General features: G+C 43.6%; 1 protein-coding gene across 4 annotated transcripts in view; it reads right to left on the bottom strand.

The window, feature by feature from the left end:
• The window catches only part of LOC120909338 (pulmonary surfactant-associated protein D-like), a 46822-nt gene extending 22851 nt beyond the window's left edge, over window positions 1-23971 (bottom strand). The window contains exons 1-4 of one of the 4 annotated variants that reach the window (XM_040321091.1): window positions 23863-23971; window positions 21529-21637; window positions 16198-16239; window positions 13878-14420 (exon numbers count right to left, since the gene is read on the bottom strand). In XM_040321091.1, the coding sequence (XP_040177025.1) occupies window positions 14035-14420; window positions 16198-16239; window positions 21529-21619 (519 nt within the window). In that variant the 5' untranslated portion in view covers window positions 21620-21637; window positions 23863-23971 and the 3' untranslated portion in view covers window positions 13878-14034. Of the gene's footprint in view, window positions 1-13877; window positions 14421-16197; window positions 16240-21528; window positions 21638-23862 lie in introns of those variants that run through there. The other 3 variants (XM_040321092.1, XM_040321093.1, XM_040321094.1) reach the window with 3 other exon arrangements.
• Between the last annotated feature and the right edge of the window lie 964 nt (window positions 23972-24935).

Consider the following 24935-nt stretch of genomic DNA (forward strand, 5'->3'; position numbering starts at 1 on the left):
GTATGTATGTCAGGTAGGTCAGTGTGTGTATGTCAGGTAGGTCAGTGTGTGTATGTCAGGTAGGTCAGTGTATGTATGTCAGGTAGGTCAGTGTGTGTATGTCAGGTAGGTCAGTGTGTGTATGTCAGGTAGGTCAGTGTGTGTATGTCAGGTAGGTCAGTGTGTGTATGTCAGGTAGGTCAGTGTGTGTATGTCAGGTAGGTCAGTGTATGCATGTCAGGTAGGTCAGTGTGTGTATGTCAGGTAGGTCAGTGTGTGTATGTCAGGTAGGTCAATGTATGTATGTCAGGTAGGTCGGTGGGTGTTTATCAGGTAGGTCAGTGTATGCATGTTAGGTAGGTCAGTGTATGCATGTTAGGTAGGTCAGGTATGTATGTCAGTGTATGTATGTCAGGTAGGTCAGTGTATGTATGTCAGGTAGGTCAGTGTGTGTATGTCAGGTAGGTCAGTACGAGCGCTGTCTTGATATACGATCATGTCTTGATATATGAGCGTGGTCTTGATTATACGAGCATGTCTTGATATACGAGCATGTTTTTATATTACGAGCATGTTTTGATATACGAGCGCGGTCTTGAAATACGAGCTTGTCTTGATATACGAGCGCGGTCTTGATATACGAGCATATCTTGGAAATACGAGCATGTCTTGAATACGAGCATGTCTTGATATACGAGCATGTCATGTTATACGAGCGCGGTCTTGATATACGAGCAAGTTTTGATATACGAGCGCGGTCTTGATATACGAGCGCGGTCTTGATATACGAGCATGTCTTGATATACGAGCTCGGTTTTGACATACGGCATGTTTGGTTATACGAGCGCGATCTTGATATACGAGCATGTCTTGATATAGAGCGCGGTCTTGATATACGAGCATGTCTTGATATACGAGCGCGGTCTTGAAATACGAGCATGTCTTGATATACGAGCATTTCTTGATATACGAGCGCGGTCTTAATATACGAGCATGTCTTGATATACGAGCGGTCAGCGGTCAGTGTGTGTATGTCAGGTAGGTTAGTGTATGTATATCAGGTAGGTCAGTTTGATATAGTCAGTGTGTTTATGTCAGGTGGGTCAGTGTGTGTATGTCAGGTAGGTCAGTGTATGTATGTCAGGTAGGTCAGTGTGTGTATGTCAGGTAGGTCAGTGTGTGTATGTCAGGTAGGTCAGTGTATGCATGTTAGGTAGGTCAGTGTATGTATGTCAGGTAGGTCAGTGTATGTATGTCAGTGTATGTTATCAGGTAGGTCAGTGTATATAAGTCAGTGTGTGTATGTCAGGTAGGTCAGTGTATGCATGTCAGGTTAGGTCAGTGTGTGTATGTCAGGTAGGTCAGTGTGTGTATGTCAGGTAGGTCAATGTATGTATGTCAGGTAGGTCGGTGTGTGTATATCAGGTAGGTCAGTGTATGCATGTTAGGTAGGTCAGTGTATGTATGTCAGGTAGGTCAGTGTGTGTGTATGTCAGGTAGGTCAGTGTGTGTATGTCAGGTAGGTCAGTGTGTGTATGTCAGGTAGGTCAGTGTGTGTATGTCAGGTAGGTCAATGTATGTATGTCAGGTAGGTCAGTGTGTGTATGTTAGGTAGGTCAGTGTATGTATGTCAGGTAGGTCAGTGTATGTATGTCAGTGTATGTATGTCAGGTAGGTCAGTGTATGTATGTCAGGTAGGTCAATTATGTATGTCAGGTAGGTCGGTGTGTGTATGTCAGGTAGGTCAGTGTGTGTATGTCAGGTAGGTCAGTACGAGCGCTGTCTTGATATACGAGCGCGGTCTTGATATACGATCATGTCTTGATATATGAGCGTGGTCTTGATATACGAGCATGTCTTGATATACGAGCGCGGTCTTGATATACGAGTGATGTCTTGATATACGAGCATGATTTGATATACGAGCGCGGTCTTGATATACGAGCATGTTTTGATATACGAGCATGTATTTATACGAGCGCGGTCTTGATATACGAGCATGTTTTGATATACGAGCATGTTTTGATATACGAGCGCGGTCTTGATATACGAGCATGTCTGATATACGAGCGGTCAGTGGTCAGTGTGTGTATGTCAGGTAGGTTAGTGTATGTATGTCAGTGTGTGTATATCAGGTAGGTCAGTGTATATAGTCAGTGTGTGTATGTCAGGTAGGTCAGTGTATGTATGTCAGGTAGGTCAGTGTATGTATGTCAGGTGGGTCAGTGTGTGTATGTCAGGTAGGTCAGTGTGTGTATGTCAGGTAGGTCAGTGTATGCATGTTAGGTAGGTCAGCTCGGTTTTGATATACGAGCATGTCTTGATATACGAGCGCGGTCTTGATATTCGAGCATGTCTTGATATACGAACGCGGTCTTGATATACGAGCATGTATTGATATACGAGCTCGGTTTTGATATACGAGCATGTTTTGTTATACGAGAGCGGTCTTGATATACGAGCATGTCTTGATATACGAGCGCGGTCTTGATATACGAGCATGTTTTGATATACGAGCATGTTTTGATATACGAGCATGTCTTGATATACGAGCATGTCTTTGATATACGAGCGCGGTCTTGATATACGAGCATGTCTTGATATACGAGCGCGGTCTTGATATACGAGCATGTCTTGATATACGAGCGGTCAGTGGTCAGTGTGTGTATGTCAGGTAGGTCAGTGTATGTATATCAGGTAGGTCAGTGTATATAAGTCAGTGTGTGTATGTCAGGTAGGTCAGTGTGTGTATGTCAGGTAGGTCAGTGTATGTATGTCAGGTAGGTCAGTGTGTGTATGTCAGGTAGGTCAGTGTGTGTATGTCAGGTAGGTCAGTGTATGTATGTCAGGTAGGTCAGTGTGTGTATGTCAGGTAGGTCAGTGTGTGTATATCAGGTAGGTCAGTGTATGCATGTTAGGTAGGTCAGTGTATGTTATGCATGTAGGTCAGTGTATGTAGTTCAGTGTGATGTAGATCAGGTAGGTCAGTGTATATAAGTCAGTGTGTGTATGTCAGGTAGGTCAGGTATGTATGTCAGGTAGGTCAGTGTGGTGTATGTCAGGTAGGTCAATGTTATGTATGCAGGTAGGTCGGTGTGTGTATAATCAGGTAGGTCAGTGTATGCATGTTAGGTAGGTCAGTGTATGTATGTCAGGTAGGTCAGTGTGTGTATGGTCAGGTAGGTCATGTGTGTATGTCAGGGTAGGTCATGTGTGTATTGTCAGGTAGGTCAATGTATGTAGGTCTGGTAGGTCAGTGGTGTTATATCAGGTAGGTCTGTGTATGCATGTTAGGTAGGTCAGTGTATGTATGTCAGGTAGGTCAGTGTAATGTATGTCAGTGTATGTATATCAGGTAGGTCAGTGTATATAAGTCAGTGTGTGTATGTCAGGTAGGTCAGTGTGTGTATGTCAGGTAGGTCAGTGTGTGTATGTCAGGTAGGTCAGTGTATGCATGTTAGGTAGGTCAGTGTATGTATGTCAGGTAGGTCAGTGTGTGTATGTCAGGTAGGTCAGTGTGTGTATGTCAGGTAGGTCAGTGTATGCATGTTAGGTAGGTCAGCTCGGTTTTGATTACGAGCATGTCTTGAAATACGAGCGCGGTCTTGATATACGAGCATGTCTTGATATACGAGCATGTCTTGATATACGAGCGCGGTCTTGATATTCGAGCGCGGTCTTGATATACGAGCAGTTTTGATATAAGAGCGCGGTCTTATTACGAGCATGTTTAGATATACGAGCGCGGTCTTGATATACGAGCATGTCTTGATATACGAGCGCGGTCTTGAAATACGAGCATGTCTTGATATACGAGCATGTCTTGTTATACGAGCGCGGTCTTGATATACGAGCGCGGTCTTAATATACGAGCATGTCTTGATATTACGAGCTTGTCTTGATATACGAGCGCGGTCTGATTATACGAGCATGTATTGATATACGAGCGCGGTCTTGATATACGAGCATGTCTTGATATACGAGCGGTCAGTGGTCAGTGTGTGTATGTCAGGTAGGTCAGTGTATATAAGTCAGTGTGTATGTCAGGTAGGTCAGTGTGTGTATGTCAGGTAGGTCAGTGTGTGTATGTCAGGTAGGTCAGTGTATGTATGTCAGGTAGGTCAGTGTGTGTATGTCAGGTAGGTCAGTGTATGAATGTCAGGAAGGTCAGTGTGTGTATGTCAGGTAGGTCAGTGTGTGTATGTCAGGTAGGTCAGTGTATGTATGTCAGGTAGGTCAGTGTATATGTCAGTGTGTGTATGTCAGGTAGGTTAGTGTATGTATGTCAGGTAGGTCGGTGTGTGTATATCAGGTAGGTCAGTGTATGTATGTTAGGTAGGTCAGTGTATGCATGTTAGGTAGGTCAGTGTGTGTATGTCAGGTAGGTCAGTGTATGTATGTCAGGTAGGTCAGTGTATGTATGTTAGGTAGGTCAGTGTGTGTATGTCAGGTAGGTCAGTGTGTGTATATCAGGTAGGTCAGTGTATGTATGTCAGGTAGGTCAGTGTGTGTATGTTAGGTAGGTCAGTGTGTGTATGTCAGGTAGGTCAGTGTGTGTATGTCAGGTAGGTCAGTGTGTGTATGTCAGGTAGGTCAGTGTGTGTATGTCAGGTAGGTCAGTGTATGTATGTCAGGTAGGTCAGTGTAGTATGTCAGGTAGGTCAGTGTATGTATGTCATGTGTATGTATGTCAGGTAGGTCAGTGTATGTATGTCAGGTAGGTCAGTGTGTGTATGTCAGGTAGGTCAGTGTATGTATGTCAGGTAGGTCAGTGTGTGTATATCAGGTAGGTCAGTGTATGTATGTCAGGTAGGTCAGTGTATGTATGTCAGTGTATGTATATCAGGTAGGTCAGTGTATATGTCAGTGTGTGTATGTCAGGTAGGTCAGTGTATGTATGTCAGGTAGGTCAGTGTGTGTATGTCAGGTAGGTCAGTGTATGTATGTCAGTGTATGTATGTCAGGTAGGTCAGTGTATGTATGTCAGGTAGGTCAGTTTGTGTATGTCAGGTAGGTCAGTGTATGTATGTCAGGTTGGTCAGTGTATGTATGTCAGTGTATGTATGTCAGGTAGGTCAGTGTGTGTATGTCAGGTAGGTCAGTGTATGTATGTCAGGTAGGTCAGTGTGTGTATGTCAGGTAGGTCAGTGTGTGTATGTCAGGTAGGTCAGTGTGTGTATGTCAGGTAGGTCAGTGTATGTATGTCAGGTAGGTCAGTGTATGTATGTCAGGTAGGTCGGTGTGTGTATATCAGGTAGGTCAGTGTATGCATGTTAGGTAGGTCAGTGTATGCATGTTAGGTAGGTCAGTGTATGTATGTCAGTGTATGCATGTCAGGTAGGTCAGTGTGTGTATGTCAGGTAGGTCAGTGTGTGTATGTCAGGTAGGTCAGTACGAGCGCTGTCTTGATATACGAGCATGTCTTGATATACAAGCGCGGTCTTGATGCCACCACGAACACCACGGCTGAGCTGCAGGACAAGTCTGTTCCTGGTCAGTGTATGTATATCAGGTAGGTCAGTGTGTGTATGTCAGGTAGGTCAGTGTATGTATGTCAGGTAGGTCAGTGTATGTATGTCAGGTAGGTCAGTGTATACATGTTAGGTAGGTCAGTGTGTGTATGTCAGGTAGGTCAGTGTATGTATGTCAGGTAGGTCAGTGTGTGTATGTCAGGTAGGTCAGTGTGTGTATGTCAGGTAGGTCAATGTATGTATGTCAGGTAGGTCAGTGTGTGTATGTCAGGTAGGTCAATGTATGTATGTCAGGTAGGTCAGTGTGTGTATATCAGGTAGGTCAGTGTATGCATGTTAGGTAGGTCAGTGTATGTATGTCAGGTAGGTCAGTGTATGTATGTCAGTGTATGTATGTCAGGTATGTCAGTGTGTGTATGTCAGGAAGTCAGTGTATGTATATCAGGTAGGTCAGTGTATATAAGTCAGTGTGTGTATGTCAGGTAGGTCAGTGTGTGTATGTCAGGTAGGTCAGTGTGTGTATGTCAGGTAGGTCAGTGTGTGTATGTCAGGTAGGTCAGTGTATGCATGTAGGTAGGTCAGTGTATGTATGTCAGGTAGGTCAGTGTATGTATGTCAGGTGGTCAGTGTATGATGTCAGGTAGGTCAGTGTATGTATGTCAGGTAGGTCAGTGTGTGTATGTCAGGTAGGTCAGTGTGTGTATGTCAGGTAGGTCAGTGTGTGTATGTCAGGTAGGTCAGTGTGTGTATGTCAGGTAGGTCAGTGTGTGTATGTCAGGTAGGTCAGTGTGTGTATGTCAGGTAGGTCAGTGTGTGTATGTCAGGTAGGTCAGTGTTTGTATGTCAGTAGGTCTGTGTATGTCAGGTGGTCAGTGTGTGTATGTCAGGTAGGTCAATGTATGTATGTCAGGTAGGTCGGTGTGTGTATATCAGGTAGGTCAGTGTATGCATGTTAGGTAGGTCAGTGTATGCATGTTAGGTAGGTCAGTGTATGTATGTCAGTGTATGTATGTCAGGTAGGTCAGTGTATGCATGTCAGGTAGGTCAGTGTGTGTATGTCAGGTAGGTCAGTACGAGCGCTGTCTTGATATACGATCATGTCTTGATATATGAGCGTGGTCTTGATATACGAGCATGTCTTGATATACGAGCATGTTTTGATATACGAGCATGTCTTGATATACGAGCGCGGTCTTGATATACGAGCATGTCTTGATATACGAGCGCGGTCTTGAAATACGAGCATGTCTTGATATACGAGCGTGGTCTTGATATACGAGCATGTTTTGATATACGAGCATATCTTGATATCGAGCATGTCTTGATATACGAGCATGTCTTGATATACGAGCGCGGTCTTGATATACGAGCATGTCTTGATATACGAGCTCGGTTTTGATATACGAGCATGTTTTGATATACGAGCGCGATCTTGATATACGAGCATGTCTTGATATACGAGCGCGGTCTTGATATACGAGCATGTCTTGATATACGAGCGCGGTCTTGAAATACGAGCATGTCTTGATATACGAGCATTTCTTGATATACGAGCATGTCTTGATATACGAGCGGTCAGCGGTCAGTGTGTGTATGTCAGGTAGGTTAGTGTATGTATATCAGGTAGGTCAGTTTATATAAGTCAGTGTGTTTATGTCAGGTGGGTCAGTGTGTGTATGTCAGGTAGGTCAGTGTGTGTATGTCAGGTAGGTCAGTGTATGTATGTCAGGTAGGTCAGTGTGTGTATGTCAGGTAGGTCAGTGTGTGTATGTCAGGTAGGTCAGTGTATGCATGTTAGGTAGGTCAGTGTATGTATGTCAGGTAGGTCAGTGTATGTATGTCAGTGTATGTATGTCAGGTAGGTCAGTGTATGTATGTCAGGTAGGTCAATGTGTGTATGTCAGGTAGGTCAGTGTGTGTATGTCAGGTAGGTCAGTACGAGCGCTGTCTTGATATACGAGCATGTCTTGATATACGAGCGGGGTCTTGATATACGAGCGCGGTCTTGATATACGATCATGTCTTGATATATGAGCGTGGTCTTGATATACGAGCATGTCTTGATATACGAGCGCGGTCTTGATATACGAGTGTTGTCTTGATATACGAGCATGTTTTGATATACGAGCGCGGTCTTGATATACGAGCATGTTTTGATATACGAGCATGTTTTGATATACGAGCATGTCTTGATATACGAGCGCGGTCTTGATATACGAGCATGTTTTGATATACGAGCGCGGTCTTGATATACGAGCATGTCTTGATATACGAGCGCGGTCTTGATATACGAGCATGTTTTGATATACGAGCATGTTTTGATATACGAGCATGTCTTGATATACGAGCGCGGTCTTGATAAACGAGCATGTCTTGATATACGAGCGCGGTCTTGATATACGAGCATGTCTTGATATACGAGCGGTCAGTGGTCAGTGTGTGTATGTCAGGTAGGTTAGTGTATGTATGTCAGTGTATGTATATCAGGTAGGTCAGTGTATATAAGTCAGTGTGTGTATGTCAGGTAGGTCAGTGTATGTATGTCAGGTAGGTCAGTGTGTGTGTCAGGTAGGTCAGTGTGTGTATGTCAGGTAGGTCAGTGTATGCATGTTAGGTAGGTCAGTGTATGTATGTCAGGTAGGTCAGTGTGTGTATGTCAGGTAGGTCAGTGTGTGTATATCAGGTAGGTCAGTGTATGCATGTTAGGTAGGTCAGTGTATGCATGTTAGGTAGGTCAGTGTATGCATGTCAGTGTATGTATGTCAGGTAGGTCAGTGTATGCATGTCAGGTAGGTCAGTGTGTGTCAGGTAGGTCAGTACGAGCGCTGTCTTGATATACGATCATGTCTTGATATACGAGCGTGGCCTTTATAAACGAGCATGTCTAGAAATACGAGCGCGGTCTTGATATACGAGCATGTCTTGATATACGAGCGCGGTCTAGATATACGAGCATGTCTTGATATACGAGCGCGGTCTTGATATACGAGCATGTCTTGATATACGAGCGGTCAGTGGTCATGTGGTGTATGTCAGGATCGGTTAGTGTATGTATGTCAGTGTATGTATATCAGGTAGGTCAGTGTGTGTATGTCAGGTAGAGTCAGTGTGTGTATGTCAGGTAGGTCAGTTGTCAGTAGGTCAGTGTGTCGAGCATGTCTTGATATACGAGCGCGGTCTTGATATACGAGCATGTTTTGATATACGAGCATGTTTTGATATACGAGATGTCTTGATATACGAGCATGTCTTGATATACGAGCATGTCTTGATATACGAGCGCGGTCTTGATATACGAGCATGTCTTGATATACGAGCGGTCAGTGGTCAGTGTGTGTATGTCAGGTAGGTCAGTGTATGTATATCAGGTAGGTCAGTGTATATAAGTCAGTGTGTGTATGTCAGGTAGGTCAGTGTGTGTATGTCAGGTAGGTCAGTGTATGTATGTCAGGTAGGTCAGTGTGTGTATGTCAGGTAGGTCAGTGTGTGTATGTCAGGTAGGTCAGTGTATGTATGTCAGGTAGGTCAGTGTGTGTATGTCAGGTAGGTCAGTGTGTGTATGTCAGGTAGGTCAGTGTGTGTATGTCAGGTAGGTCAGTGTGTGTATGTCAGGTAGGTCAGTGTATGTATGTCAGGTAGGTCAGTGTGTGTATGTCAGGTAGGTCAGTGTGTGTATGTCAGGTAGGTCAGTGTATGCATGTCAGGTAGGTCAGTGTGTGTATGTCAGGTAGGTCAGTGTGTGTATGTTAGGTAGGTCAGTGTGTGTATGTCAGGTAGGTCAGTGTGTGTATGTCAGGTAGGTCAGTGTGTGTATGTCAGGTAGGTCAGTGAGTGTATGTCAGGTAGGTCAGTGTATGCATGTCAGGTAGGTCAGTGTGTGTATGTCAGGTAGGTCAGTGTGTGTATGTCAGGTAGGTCAATGTATGTATGTCAGGTAGGTCGGTGTGTGTATATCAGTTAGGTCAGTGTATGCATGTTAGGTAGGTCAGTGTATGCATGTTAGGTAGGTCAGTGTATGTATGTCAGTGTATGTATGTCAGGTAGGTCAGTGTATGCATGTCAGGTAGGTCAGTGTGTGTATGTCAGGTAGGTCAGTACGAGCGCTGTCTTGATATACGATCATGTCTTGATATATGAGCGTGGTCTTGATATACGAGCATGTCTTGATATACGAGCATGTTTTGATAAACGAGCATGTCTTGATATACGAGCGCGGTCTTGATATACGAGCGCTGTCTTGAAATACGAGCGCGGTCTTGATATACGAGCATGTTTTGATATACGAGTGTTGTCTTGATGTACGAGCATGTCTTGATATACGAGCGCGGTCTTGTTATACGAGCATGTCTTGATATACGAGCGCGGTCTTAATATACGAGCAAGTCTTGATATACGAGCGCGGTCTTGATATACGAGCATGTCTTGATATACGAGCGCGGTCTTGATATACGAGCATGTCTTGATATACGAGCGCGGTCATGATATACGAGCACGTCTTGATATACGAGCGCGGTCTTGATATACGAGCATGTCTTGATATACGAGCGCGGTCTTGATATACGAGCATGTCTTGATATACGAGCGCGGTCTTGACATACGAGCATGTCTTGATATACGAGCGCGGTTTTGATATACGAGCATGTTTTGAGCGCGGGCTAGATATACGAGCATGTCTTGATATACGAGCGCGGTCTTGTTATACGAGCATGTCTTGATATACGAGCGCGGGCTTGATATACGAGCATGTCTTGATATACGAGCATGTCTTGATATACGAGCATGTCTTGATATACGAGCGCGGTCTTGTTATACGAGCATGTCTTGATATACGAGCGCGGTCTTGATATACGAGCATGTCTTGATATACGAGCGTGGTCTTGATATACGAGCATGTCTTGATATACGAGCGCGGTCTTGTTATACGAGCATGTCTTGATATACGAGCGCGGGCTTGATATACGAGCATGTCTTGATATACGAGCATGTCTTGATATACGAGCATGTCTTGATATACGAGCGCGGTCTTGTTATACGAGCATGTCTTGATATACGAGCGCGGTCTCGATATACGAGCATGTCTTGATATACGAGCATGTCTTGATATACGAGCGGTCAGTGGTCAGTGTGTGTATGTCAGGTAGGTTAGTGTATGTATGTCAGTGTATGTATATCAGGTAGGTCAGTGTATATAAGTCAGTGTGTGTATGTCAGGTAGGTCAGTGTGTGTATGTCAGGTAGGTCAGTGTGTGTATGTCAGGTAGGTCAGTGTATGTATGTCAGGTAGGTCAATGTGTGTATGTCAGGTAGGTCAGTGTGTGTATGTCAGGTAGGTCAGTGTATGCATGTTAGGTAGGTCAGTGTATGTATGTCAGGTAGGTCAGTGTATGTATGTCAGTGTATGTATATCAGGTAGGTCAGTGTATATAAGTCAGTGTGTGTATGTCAGGTAGGTCAGTGTATGTATGTCAGGTAGGTCAGTGTGTGTATGTCAGGTAGGTCAGTGTGTGTATGTCAGGTAGGTCAATGTATGTATGTCAGGTAGGTCGGTGTGTGTATATCAGGTAGGTCAGTGTATGCATGTTAGGTAGGTCAGTGTATGTATGTCAGGTAGGTCAGTGTGTGTATGTCAGGTAGGTCAGTGTGTGTATGTCAGGTAGGTCAGTGTGTGTATGTCAGGTAGGTCAATGTATGTATGTCAGGTAGGTCAGTGTGTGTATATCAGGTAGGTCAGTGTATGCATGTTAGGTAGGTCAGTGTATGTATGTCAGGTAGGTCAGTGTATGTATGTCAGTGTATGTATATCAGGTAGGTCAGTGTATATAAGTCAGTGTGTGTATGTCAGGTAGGTCAGTGTATGTATGTCAGGTAGGTCAGTGTGTGTATGTCAGGTAGGTCAGTGTGTGTATGTCAGGTAGGTCAGTGTATGCATGTTAGGTAGGTCAGTGTATGTATGTCAGGTAGGTCAGTGTGTGTATGTTAGGTAGGTCAGTGTGTGTATGTCAGGTAGGTCAGTGTATGCATGTTAGGTAGGTCAGTGTGTGTATGTCAGGTAGGTCAGTGTATGCATGTTAGGTAGGTCAGCTCGGTTTTGATACACGAGCATGTCTTGAAATACGAGCGCGGTCTTGATATACGAGCGGTCAGTGGTCAGTGTGTGTATGTCAGGTAGGTTAGTGTATGTATGTCAGTGTATGTATATCAGGTAGGTCAGTGTATATAAGTCAGTGTGTGTATGTCAGGTAGGTCAGTGTATGTATGTCAGGTAGGTCAGTGTATGTATGTCAGGTAGGTCAGTGTGTGTATGTCAGGTAGGTCAGTGTATATGTCAGTGTGTGTATGTCAGGTAGGTTAGTGTATGTATGTCAGGTAGGTCGGTGTGTGTATATCAGGTAGGTCAGTGTATGTATGTCAGGTAGGTCAGTGTATGTATGTCAGGTAGGTCGGTGTGTGTATATCAGGTAGGTCAGTGTATGTATGTTAGGTAGGTCAGTGTGTGTATGTCAGGTAGGTCAGTGTGTGTATATCAGGTAGGTCAGTGTATGTATGTCAGGTAGGTCAGTGTGTGTATGTTAGGTAGGTCAGTGTGTGTATGTCAGGTAGGTCAGTGTGTGTATGTCAGGTAGGTCAGTGTGTGTATGTCAGGTAGGTCAGTGTGTGTATGTCAGGTAGGTCAGTGTATGTATGTCAGGTAGGTCAGTGTATGTATGTCAGGTAGGTCAGTGTATGTATGTCAGGTAGGTCAGTGTGTGTATGTCAGGTAGGTCAGTGTATGTATGTCAGGTAGGTCAGTGTATGTATGTCAGGTAGGTCAGTGTGTGTATATCAGGTAGGTCAGTGTGTGTATGTCAGGTAGGTCAGTGTATGTATGTCAGGTAGGTCAGTGTATGTATGTCAGGTAGGTCAGTGTGTGTATGTCAGGTAGGTCAGTGTATGTATGTCAGGTAGGTCAGTGTATGTATGTCAGGTAGGTCAGTGTGTGTATATCAGGTAGGTCAGTGTATGTATGTCAGGTAGGTCAGTGTATGTATGTCAGTGTATGTATATCAGGTAGGTCAGTGTATATAAGTCAGTGTGTGTATGTCAGGTAGGTCAGTGTATGTATGTCAGGTAGGTCAGTGTATGTATGTCAGGTAGGTCAGTGTGTGTATGTCAGGTAGGTCAGTGTATGTATGTCAGTGTATGTATGTCAGGTAGGTCAGTGTATGTATGTCAGGTAGGTCAGTTTGTGTATGTCAGGTAGGTCAGTGTATGTATGTCAGGTTGGTCAGTGTATGTATGTCAGGTAGGTCAGTGTGTGTATGTCAGGTAGGTCAGTGTGTGTATGTCAGGTAGGTCAGTGTGTGTATGTCAGGTAGGTCAGTGTATGTATGTCAGGTAGGTCAGTGTATGTATGTCAGGTAGGTCGGTGTGTGTATATCAGGTAGGTCAGTGTATGCATGTTAGGTAGGTCAGTGTATGCATGTTAGGTAGGTCAGTGTGTGTATGTCAGGTAGGTCAGTGTGTGTATGTCAGGTAGGTCAGTGTGTGTATGTCAGGTAGGTCAGTACGAGCGCTGTCTTGATATACGAGCATGTCTTGATATACGAGCGGGGTCTTGATATACGAGCGCGGTCTTGATGCCACCACGAACACCACGGCTGAGCTGCAGGACAAGTCTGTCTCCTGGTCAGTGTATGTATATCAGGTAGGTCAGTGTGTGTATGTCAGGTAGGTCAGTGTATGTATGTCAGGTAGGTCAGTGTATGTATGTCAGGTAGGTCAGTGTATACATGTCAGGTAGGTCAGTGTATGTATATCAGGTAGGTCAGTGTATATAAGTCAGTGTGTGTATGTCAGGTAGGTCAGTGTGTGTATGTCAGGTAGGTCAGTGTGTGTATGTCAGGTAGGTCAGTGTGTGTATGTCAGGTAGGTCAGTGTATATAAGTCAGTGTGTGTATGTCAGGTAGGTCAGTGTGTGTATGTCAGGTAGGTCAGTGTGTGTATGTCAGGTAGGTCAGTGTGTGTATGTCAGGTAGGTCAGTGTGTGTATGTCAGGTAGGTCAGTGTATGTATGTCAGGTAGGTCAGTGTATGTATGTCAGGTAGGTCAGTGTATGTATGTCAGTGTATGTATTTCAGGTAGGTCAGTGTATGTATTTCAGGTAGGTCAGTGTGTGTATGTCAGGTAGGTCAGTGTGTGTATAGAAGATGACATCACCCTGATTGAGTTATGAGCTCTAACCACCTCTGGAGGATCCTTCCCGGCTCTACAAGCCCCGTGAATATTTTCACTATTCAGGCCGAGATGGTTCTGGCCGAAGCCCCTTACTCTTGTTCTGCTTATCTGAAACCTCCTCTATAACAGTGAAATATTCTTTGTTGTGTAGGTTTACATTAATTCTCTTTGCGCTTTCTTATAATATGGAAATGCATAATGATATACAGTATATGTTAGGTGCTTTTTTTTATTGACAGTTTTTTTACAATGATTGATAAACTGCTGAAATAAGATGACATTTTTTTTTTTAATGATGGTCTTATTTAAGACCACAAAAGCCAAAACATGCCAACAAATGAAATTGACAAAAGCAGTAATTATTTAACCGCTAGATAGAAAACTCACAGATGATAAGACGTTTGAATTGACAAGCAATTTCATTCCATTTTCCTGTTTTTTGCAGCTCTAAACAGTCCGGTGTGACTTGTTTATTACTGGGTGCATTTTTTTTCCAGTTGGTGTAGGAGATCGCATCACCCGATGGACATCTGTAAGTCCCATCTGTCTCAAGTTTATTTATTCCAAGAAAAGCAATGGCATCGTAATCAGTGGTGATGGAACGTACGGCTTCATTCTCATCAGCATTCTTTGGAGTGGCAATTTGACCTCCCGCATCTGTACACCTGTCTCTAGCATCAGTGAAATTGCCTTGACCACCATCTGAGAGGTAAATTTTGTCACCACTTCTAGCTCTTCCTTTGAAAAATAAAAAGGCTAAAATGGAAAGAGAAGAGAAAAAAATATATATCATCACAAGACCTTCTATGATGTACAGGTATCTTCACTTAGAGCAAAATATAACATTGCAGTGATGATGATGGGCTGGTGAAGGATAAGTTCACCTTTGTGAAAAAAATTATAAATGTACATATTTTTGCAGCCAAAAAATAAGCATTTAGGGCCAGATTCACAGAAGAAGTACGTCGGCGTATATACTGATACACCGGCATACTTTCAAATTTGCCGCGTCGTATCTTTAGTTTGAATCCTCAAACCAAGATACTACGGCTTCTGGCTTCGATCCGACAGGCGTACGGCTTCGTACGCCTTTGGATCGTAGGTGCAATACTTCGGCGCCCGCTGGGTGGAGTTCGCGTCGTTTTCCGCGTCGGGTATGCAAATTAGCTTTTTCCGTCGATCCACGAAGGTACATGCGACCGTCGCATTCTCTTACGTCGTCGCTAGTCGGCTTTTCCCGGCGTATAGTTAAACCTGCTATTCTGTGGCGTATAGATAGACTTGCCATGTTAAAGTATGGCCGTCGTTCCTGCGTCAAATTTTAATTTTTTTTTTTTTTTTTTTTTGCGTAAGTCGTCCGTGAATAGGAAAGGACGTAACTCACATCGAAGTTCAAAAAATGACGTCGGTGCGACGTCATTTCGCGCAAAGCACGGCATGAAATTTCAAAACGGAGCATGCGCAGTTCAATCGGCGCGGGGACACGCTTCATTTAAATGAATCACGCCCCCTACCCGCCCAATTTGAAATACACGCCGAGAAATATACTACGTCGCCATAACTTACGGCGCAAAATCTTCCTGGATTCGAAATTCCGCCAGGTAAGATACAGCGGCGTAGCGTATCTCTGATACGCTGCGCATGGGCAATTCTCTGTGAATCTGGCCCCTAATATTTTTTGCATAGGAGCCTGCAGACCATTGCATCCAAAATTAATGGTTGCAATGTCAGGCTCCTGCAGAGAAGCCTTGCATACTTCTGCCCATACCTCTGTCAGTTTGAAAGCTGCAGTGCTTATGAATGTACTATGAGGGTAATCATCAGCACCTTCACAGTTGATTGAGAACTACAAGCCATCTGCTGAGGTGGCGGACTAGACTTGTCGTTTTCTCATTCACAAATCTCTGTAAATTAATGACATGGCTGTGCAGGCCAAGCCCTGCACAGCAGGCCAGTTTTCAAAATGTGACAGTGGGTCTGGGGAGAGGAGCCCATGCCCTCTGTCACAGGGGAAGGGGGTAGTAGGAGCATGTTATATGTTACACCTTAAATATGCATGTAACATATAACATGCTTGTAAAGATGAACCTTTCGTAAGTCAACCTGTTGCTATCTCCTGTTTTTAGCCAAAACATGGCCCAACTCAAATCCATGCAATATGCCCCTCATTTCTTGTCTTTAATTTATAAACTCACAGATCCACTGGAGGATTATGTTACTCCATTTAACAGAGAATTTCATCTGACGTTTATCCCTGCCCAGATCAAAAGGGCAATTGTGTTTTCACATACCGTATTTAATAAAAAAAAAACACATTACTAATAAATACTACAATCTGCATACAATCCAAGTCATCCATACATAAAGAACACAACGTATTCTTACTAAGAACAAAATATGTCTCCATGGTCCAACTCAGATTCAGTCTCTCGGCTCAAAAGTAAGTCCCACTCCCTAATAGAACATGTTTGGTACATTGGGCCCTAAAGGTGCCCAACTAGATTTTTTCCAACGGTTCTTCATTTCTTCTTACCTGTTTGCAGTTCTTTTACTTTATTTTGAAGATCTTCACATACTGGGGAAAAAAGAATTTGATACTGTTTAGGGATTCATACTATGACATAGGATCTTTACCATGTCATCAATTTGTCTAATCACAGCTGATTATAGTGCAAATAGGAAGTGCCAGTTATCTGTTTTCTTCTGCTTACTCTGACAGCGCGTGAGGAGTGATCAGTGCAATGATTATCAGTGCCCACCAGTAATGTCAATCAATGCCTATCAGTGCTGCCTGCCAGTGCCCATCAATGCCTCCTCATCAGTGTCACCTATCAGTTCCGTCTATCAATGCCTCATCAGTGCTGCCCATCAGTGCCCATCATTGCTTCCCATCAGTGGCGCTTATCAGTACCCCTTCAGTGCCACCTATCAGTGCCCATCACTGCTGCATATTAGTGCCTCTTCAGCGGTGCCAATCAGTGCAGCCTCATCAGTGCACATCAGTGAAGGAGAAAAAATACCCATTTACAAAATGTTATAACAGAAACTAAGGCCCGGTACACACGAGCAAACATGTACGATGAAACCGGTCCGTCGGACCGTTTTCACCGTACATGCCTGCCAGAGGGCTTCTGTACGATGGTTGTACTAAACATCGTACAGAAGTCCGCGCGTAAACAATACGCGGGGCGTGTCCGCATCGTCGCCGCGACGATGACGCGGGCGGGCCTGCCATTTAAAGGCTTCCACGCATGCGTCGAAGTCATTCGACGCATGCGAGGGACGGCGGGCGCTCGGACATGTGCGGTAGGTCTGTACTGATGACCGTACATGTCCGATCAGGCAGGATTCCAGCGGACGGTTTTAAAACACGTCCAGGAATATTTGCCCGCTGGGAAAAGGCCCGGCGGGCAAATGTTTGCTGGAATTTGGCCCGCTCGCGCCTACACACGACCGAACATGTATGCTGAAACTGGCCCGTGGACCAGTTTCAGCATACATGTTTGGTCGTGTGTACGGGGCCTAAGAAAAACATATTTTTTTCAAAAGTCTTCTGTCTTTTTTCCTTAGTTTAGCAAAAAATAAAAAACCCAATAGTGATTTAATACCACCAAAAGAAAGCACTATCTGTCTCAGAAAAATTATAATTTTTTTCGGTCCAGCATCGCATAACCGCGCAATTATCATTTAAAGTGTGACAGCGCTGAAAGCTGAAAATTGGCCTGGGCAGGAAGGGGGTGAAAGTGTCCTGTATTGAAGTGGCTAAAGGTGCCACGATTGCAGTGCAGTAGGTTAAATTGGACTTTGAGGAGGCTATATTACACCTCCTCACTACCTGTCAAATGGCCACTATTTATTTATTTATTTATTACCATTTATTTGGGAAGCGCGCATATACCACCGGTCGGTGGTGCCACTAAAAAGCACTATGACTGGAATGAGGGAGCCTGAGATTGCTAGAGTGGGGATTATATCAGATCCTGACCTGGAGTAAAGAACAGGTGTACGACTCCTAGGATTTGCAGCTTGCAGGTGGTCAGGTGCCAACACAGGAAGAAGTTGGTCAGATACCAGAGTGGCTTAAGAGTGTTGGGATGTCTCTTAGGCAATGCTTTCTCATCAGAACCAAGCCTGTTGCTCAACTCCTTAGGTAATATCCTTCCAGTTCTTGCAGCTCTCCACACAGACATCTGTTAGGAAGCTGACACATTTATAGAGGCATGCTAAAATTGGAGGCATCGATAGAGACAGCCAAAGGGCCAGATGTGCCCCTGAGGCCATACGTTGCCCAGGTTTGCTCCAGATCCTTATGTGCAAGCAATGTGGTTCTGCGTCACAGCACCCCTACTGAAGGCTGTAAAAATGGTTGTAAAATGAACCATTTTATATTCACCTGAAGAGAACCTGTGCTATACCCATACAAGCAAAGTAACAGGTTCAAATAGGGTCAGTAGTCAGCGGATCCCACCATCTGCTGCGCCTACTACGCAGACTCACGCCCTTTATCCCGAAAGAGGACATTGCAGTCGTGGTGGGAACAATCATCAATTCCAGACTCGACTACGCAAATGCCCTCTTTCTAGGACTCCCCAAATACCAAATCACTCGTCTGCAAGTTGTTCAAAATACGGCTGCTCGATTAGTGACTGGGAAAAAAACCATGGGAATCAATCTCACCTTCACTGAGATCCCTTCATTGGTTGCCAGTAAAAGACAGAATCACTTTCAAGGCACTCTGCCTAATACATAAGTGTATTCAAGGCAACGCCCCCCCAATATCTATGCGAAAAAATAAAAGCCCATAACCCCAATCGCATTCTGCGATCCACCAATCAAAACCTCCTCCAGATACCCAAGGCCAGATACAAGTCCAAAGGAGATCGAAGATTTGCAGTCCAGGGACCTCGCCTGTGGAATGCACTACCAACCACCATCCGACTGGAGTCGGACCACTTGGCCTTCAGGAGAAAGATTAAAACCCATCTCTTCTGAGGTCAAGGAGTTCCTTACCCATGAAATGGATACAGCGCCCATAGGCGATTCAGTTCGCATGTGTTGTGCTTTACTCTCTCTCTCTCTCTCTCTCTCTCTCTCTCACTTAGCTCCCCATCCCCTTCCTTATATTCCCATTAAATCTGCTCCAGTCAAGCACCAGAGCCAAGTAAATTACCCTGTACATCAAAGTATGGGAAAGCATGTGACATCCATGAAGCAGTACAGGGTGCCCAGTGGTGATAAATCGCAAGACCCCAAAGCTGTCATATTGGGGAACAAGTCCTTAAGCACTGTACAACCAGACCAACAGAGACCTTAAAATGTAACTCCACTTCCTCTGGGTGAAAAAACATTACCCTCTGGATGACCAATGTACTGTACATGGCAAAGATTGTGACAAACTTGGTTGTAGCTCCTAAAGAAATAGCTGTTGAAGAGTTCACCCCATTTCCTGTCTGGTAAAACATTGTAAGTAGAACAAGAAGTGGGGATGAATCTTTATAACAAAAGTCCCAGAAATCCCAAAAGGGGTCTCGACCCTTCCCCACTCTGTCCAAAATTAATAAAAGAAGTTTCGGCTAAAGCTAAGGCTAAGCTTTAAACGGGGTTTAATTTATTACAAAAGGGTAAATGCAGTGTCTGGGAGTGTCAGCTCAAAATCTCTACCCCGGGGGGGAATTTTTTTTTAAAAGAAGCCAGACTTTATGGGCCATATTCTTATAGATCTCCGGCGGCGTAACGTATGTCCTTTACGTTACTCCGCTGCAAGTTTAACTGGCAAGTGCCTGATTCCCAAACCACTTACCTGTAAACTTGTGGCGGCGTAGCGTAAAGTCCACCCGCGCAAGCACTCCTAATTCAAATGATCCTGGTAGGGGGCGTGGATCATTTAAATTAGGCGCGCTCCCGCGCCGATCGTAATGCGCGTGCTCCGTCGGGTAAATTACCTGACGTGCATTGCGCTAAATTACGTCTCACGGACGTCATTTGTTTTGTCGGTAACGTAAATGGCGTCCAGCGCCATTCACGGACGACTTACGCAAACGACGTTAAATTTTCAAATTTCGACGCGGGAACGACGGCCATACTTAACATTGAGTACGCCACCTAGGGGGCATGTTTATCTTTACGCCGTGTATCGGTTACGGAAACGACGTAAAATCACTACGACGGTCAAGCGTACGTTAGAGAATCGGCGTGACTAGTCATTTGCATATTCTATGCTGACCGCAAAGGAAACGCCACCTAGCGGTCAGCGTAGATATTGCAGCCTAAGATACAACGGCGCTGGCCGTCGTATCTTAGGCATGTTTAAGTGTATCTCAGCTTGAGAATACACTTAAACATAGGACGGCCTTAGAATCGGACTTACGTCGGCGTATCTGCTGATACGCCGGCGTAATTCTTTGAGAATATGGCCCTATGTATTTTGTCTGATTTAGGACTTTTGGAACAGTGCCAGGAATGGAACCATTGCTTATGGTTGGGCAATCTTTTAGAGTCAGTGAACAATAGACACGTGAAGAACGGAAAAATTAGTTTTGTTTTGTTTCAGATAGATTAGTTATGTTACTAATTTTGTTGTGTTACAGAATTAATTTAGTTTGGTTTCAGAATTTGTTTAGTTTTGTTTCGTTCTCCTTAAAATTTGTTTCCTTTATTAAGAAATCTAACGAATTCCAACTTTTTAGAACAATCAGAATTCTGATTCGTTGAAAAAAATCGACCGGTTCAAATTCAGTTAAAAGAATAGCAGGTTGTTAGGCAGCAGGCTGGAAAGCCGGCTGCCCGCGTCCTTAACAACCATGACACACCATCTGTCAGCGGGCTTCCTCACTGACAGATGAATGTAAAGAAAAGAATGCCGGCATTGCCTGGTACTCCTTGCGGTCTTGGAATTCCAGGCAATCCAGGCAACCCTGTTTGATTGTAGCATACAATTTAGCACAATATGAGAGTGAGGTGACCCTGGGCTCACTTTAAACTTTTGTTTTTTAAAGTTAACCTCTGGATTTACTAGCCCCCCCCCCATTATCCCTTACCACACTTTAGTGCCCTGGCTGATTTCATACTATCTATGGCTACAGACAATTTATTGTATTCGTAAAACATCTGTCATGGCAAGGACATACAGGAAACAGTTGTTTGCTGCATGCTGCATTTTATTGTAGTGCATCGTACTGAATCGCATAGCACTGTACAGCAGCACGTGCATTGCACTGCTTTACATTGCCATGAATGAAGTGTAGTCACATATAGTTTGTACAAAAAAAAGGGAGCCGTGTGATGTGCTGAATCCGGCACCACACAGCTCCCTATCGCAGTTAGGAATAGACAGCTACCGGAGTGGCAGCTGTTTGTTCCTGTGTGAATTCACCCTACTGCATAAAAAATATTTAGGTATCAGTATTGCCCCATCACCCACCTTATACTTACCTGAGTTCTCGCTCAATCCAGTGCTGTGCCCATCTGGAGTGGCTCTGTCTTCTCTCCCCACTCTCACAGAACAGACTGAGAGCAGCAGAAGCCATTGGCTCCCATTGCTGTCAGTCAAATTCTGTGATGAGAAACAGAGGGCGGGGCCGAGCCACGCTGTCTGTGAATGAGTGCCCCCATAGGAAAAAGCTTTCTATAGAGGCGCTCGCTGAAGAGGAACCAGGAGTGTGCAGCAGTGGGCCCGAGAAGAGGAGTTTCGAAAGAGCAGGTATGATAAAAGAAAAGAAAAAAAAACTTGACTTTATAATCACTTTAAATCAATTTTATATTTTAACACATTTTTATGAAAAATATAACTGATAGTACATATCGATGCAAAAAATTTCCCCAAAACTCCTATTCCAGATTCCCTTTAAGATATGAGTATTTATACCTTGTTCTCCCTTCTCTTTTCCTTGAGCATCGCTCGGCATCACTAAAGCCGCATGGAGAAAAAGTAGACCGAAACCCAACAGAGCTTTCATATTCTAAACACAGCGGATCTACAGAGGAAGAAAAAAATATATATTTTACTCAATTGATGCTAATGCCCCCACTCCATTATTGAATGAACTTGTCTTTGCTGATCTCAAAAAATACTACGATACTTGTCATGGATATTTAATAGCAAGGATGTGTTCTAAATCATTGACCAGTTGGGGAAGTTTTTACTTTCCATCCCGGGGGCCGCACCAGGAAATCTCTCCAATGTGATGGGGAATCGCCTTCCAGGGCTGGACTGGGACAAAAATTTGGCCCTGGACTTCATCCAGACCGGCCCACTTTAATTCAATAAAATGCTGCCCCCACCCCCCCGAAAAATCACGCCCACCAAAAGGCCCCTACGTCCATTATTATATATCATGAGAGGGTGAGAGAGAGGGAAATGAGAGAGAGAGAGAGAGAGAGAGAGAGGGAGGAGAGAAAGGGGGTGAGAGGGGGGGGTGAGTGTAAGAAAAAGAGTGTGAGTGTAAAAGAGAGGGGATGAGTGTAGGACCCCTTTTTACACTGAGGCATTTTTTAGGCGCTTTTGGGCGCCTGTTAAAGCGACTGAAAAACGATTCCGCTGCAGTCCCAGTGTGAAAGCCTGAGTGCTTTCACACTGGGGCGCTGCCAGGGAGTTAAAAAAAGTCCTCCAAGCAGCATCTCTGTTTTAAAAAACGGCCCACTGAGCCATCGGCCCACCGGGAAACTCCCTGTAGTCCCTATGGCCAGTCCATCCCTGTCGCCTTCTAGTTGTTGGTGAGACAAGTGTCCCTATTGGATGATCTTTCCTGTTCCAGATCTCATATCGCTTTATGTCTTGGTGACGATGGCCACCATAGCAAATAGAGTGAATCTTCCCAGTGGAAATACAGTAATAAATCATAACAGAGGATTTCACTCTTCCTGACTCTATCCAAAACTACAAATAAAGAAAAAAATATTTTCCATTGAATTCAATTTTTTTCATTGAAAATTGAAAAATATTCTTACCATTCAAAAACTGGTGAATATATATATATATAAAAAAAAAAAATCTTAAGTAATTTTGGCAGCTGGACCTACCAATACATAATAATTAGGGATGAGCTTCGAGTTCGAGAAGAACTCATGTTCGACCCGAACATTGCCTGTTCGCCGAACAGCGAACTATTTGGGGTGTTCGCGGCAAGTTTGTGTGAACTTTAGAACCTTGTTAAAGTCTATGGGACTCAAACGTTTGAAATCTAAAGTGCTAATTTTAAAGGCTAATATGCAAGTTATTGTAATGAAAAGTGTTTGGGGACCTGGATCCTGCCCCAGGGGACATGTATCAATGCAAAAAAAAGTTTTAAAAACTGCAATTTTTTTGGCAGCAGTGATTTTAATAATTCCTTTAAGTGAAACAATAAAAGTGAAATATTCCTTTAAATTTCGTACCTGGGGGGTGTGTATAGTATGCCTGTAAAGTAGCGCTTGTTTCCCATGCTTAGAACTGTCCCTGCACAACGTGTCATTTCTGAAGGAAAAAAAGTTATTTAAAATCACTCGCGGCTATAATGAATTGTCGGCTCCCGACAATACAGAGAAAAGTAATTCATAAAAAAAAAATGTGTGGGAGTCCACGGCATTTTTTTTTTAAATTTGGGGTGGAGTTCCCCTTGAAATCCTTACCAGACCTGAAGGGTCTGGAATGGATATTTGGGGTGAACCCCACATAATTTTTTTTTAAATTTGACGCAGGGTTCCCCTTAATATCCATACCAGACCCTAAGGTGAGTGATTTTAAATGACTTTTTTCCTTCAGAAATTACATTTTGTGCAGGGACAGTTCTAAGCACAGGAAACAAGCGCTACTTTACAGGCATACTATACACCCCCCTAGGTACGAAATTTAAAGGAATATTTCAATTTTATAGTTTCACTTTAAGCATTATTAAAATCACGGCTCCTGAAAAAACGGTTGTTTTTTAAAACTTTTTTTGCGTTGATACATGTCCCCTGGGGCAGGACCCGGGTCCCCAAACACTTTTTAGGACAATAACTTGCATATTAGCCTTTAAAATTAGTACTTTAGATTTCAAACGTTCGAGTCCCATAGACCTTAACAGGGTTCTAAAGTTCACACGAACTTTTGGTCTGTTCGCAGGTTCTGGTGCAAACCGAACCCAGGGGTGTTCGGCTCATCCCTAATAATAATACATGTTTTGAGAAATAGAAGTAAGGTGCTCATTTAAATGGTACTTAATCGTACAATGGTACTCACCAAGGTAGACACTGGAGACCTGACCAAGGTAGACACAAGAGACCAGGAGAAGATGAAGCAGAAGATCCAAAGTGGTCATCTATATATACTGTATATGTTATCTGATTATGTACATATTTCTAACTGCAAACTAAGTAAATCAGCAACAGCAAATACAAACTTTGACCCGATATATCTCCCAAAGAAAAGAATGACTCCAGTAGGCAGATTTTTGGTGTTTACAAAGACATGCTTTGGTTTACCATGAGACGTAGACGATCTACAATTATTAAACTTCTGTGTGCATAACCTTTTTTTTACAGAGATGACAGTAAATGAAAAATGGATTTCAGGAAACATGGCACGGTCAAAATTTACTTCACAGTATTGCAGAAATAATAAAAAAAAATAAAGTCAGATTTTATTTAAAGACAGAAAAGTTTTCCATTTACATAGTAACATAGAAACACACTCTCACACAGGAAAGATACATTGTACACAATGGAAGATAGGACTAAAAGACAGCACTGAGCACACAAAGTCCCATCACCTAAAAACTTTGGTGGCATTCTATGAACATTCAATTTACCATAACCACAGTTGGCAATGAAAGTGATATATGTAATAAGCAAATGAGAGGAAGTAACAGTAAACTCAAAGCATACACAAAACCGCAATAAAACAAAGTTCTCAGACGTAAGAGCCTCCAGTATCGTAGATTTGTTGCATGGTGATTGAACAGAGCCTCACTGATGGAAGTAGAAATCACTTGTTATAGAGTCTATCTAACCAATCAGTGACAGCTCCTGGTGCATTGAAGAAATGGGTAGCGTCATTTACAACTACTCACAATTTAGCTGGGTAAACCATTGAGTATTGGAGGTGCAAATGTTGAAGTCTTTTCTTGACTTGGTATTTACCATGTTGCTTCTGCACATTAGGCAAGAAATTCAGAAATATCATACAGTAACTTTGGTTCCATTGAAAGGAAACATCTCTTAGCTATCTGAATCCACAATGAATATTTATCCAGTCTTGGTAATTGCGTAATCAGATAAGGAAAGGGCCCAGATAGTGTACACACGATCAGTCCA

Source organism: Rana temporaria, chromosome 8 (genome assembly GCF_905171775.1).
Source record: "Rana temporaria chromosome 8, aRanTem1.1, whole genome shotgun sequence".
Lineage (NCBI taxonomy): Eukaryota > Metazoa > Chordata > Amphibia > Anura > Ranidae > Rana > Rana temporaria.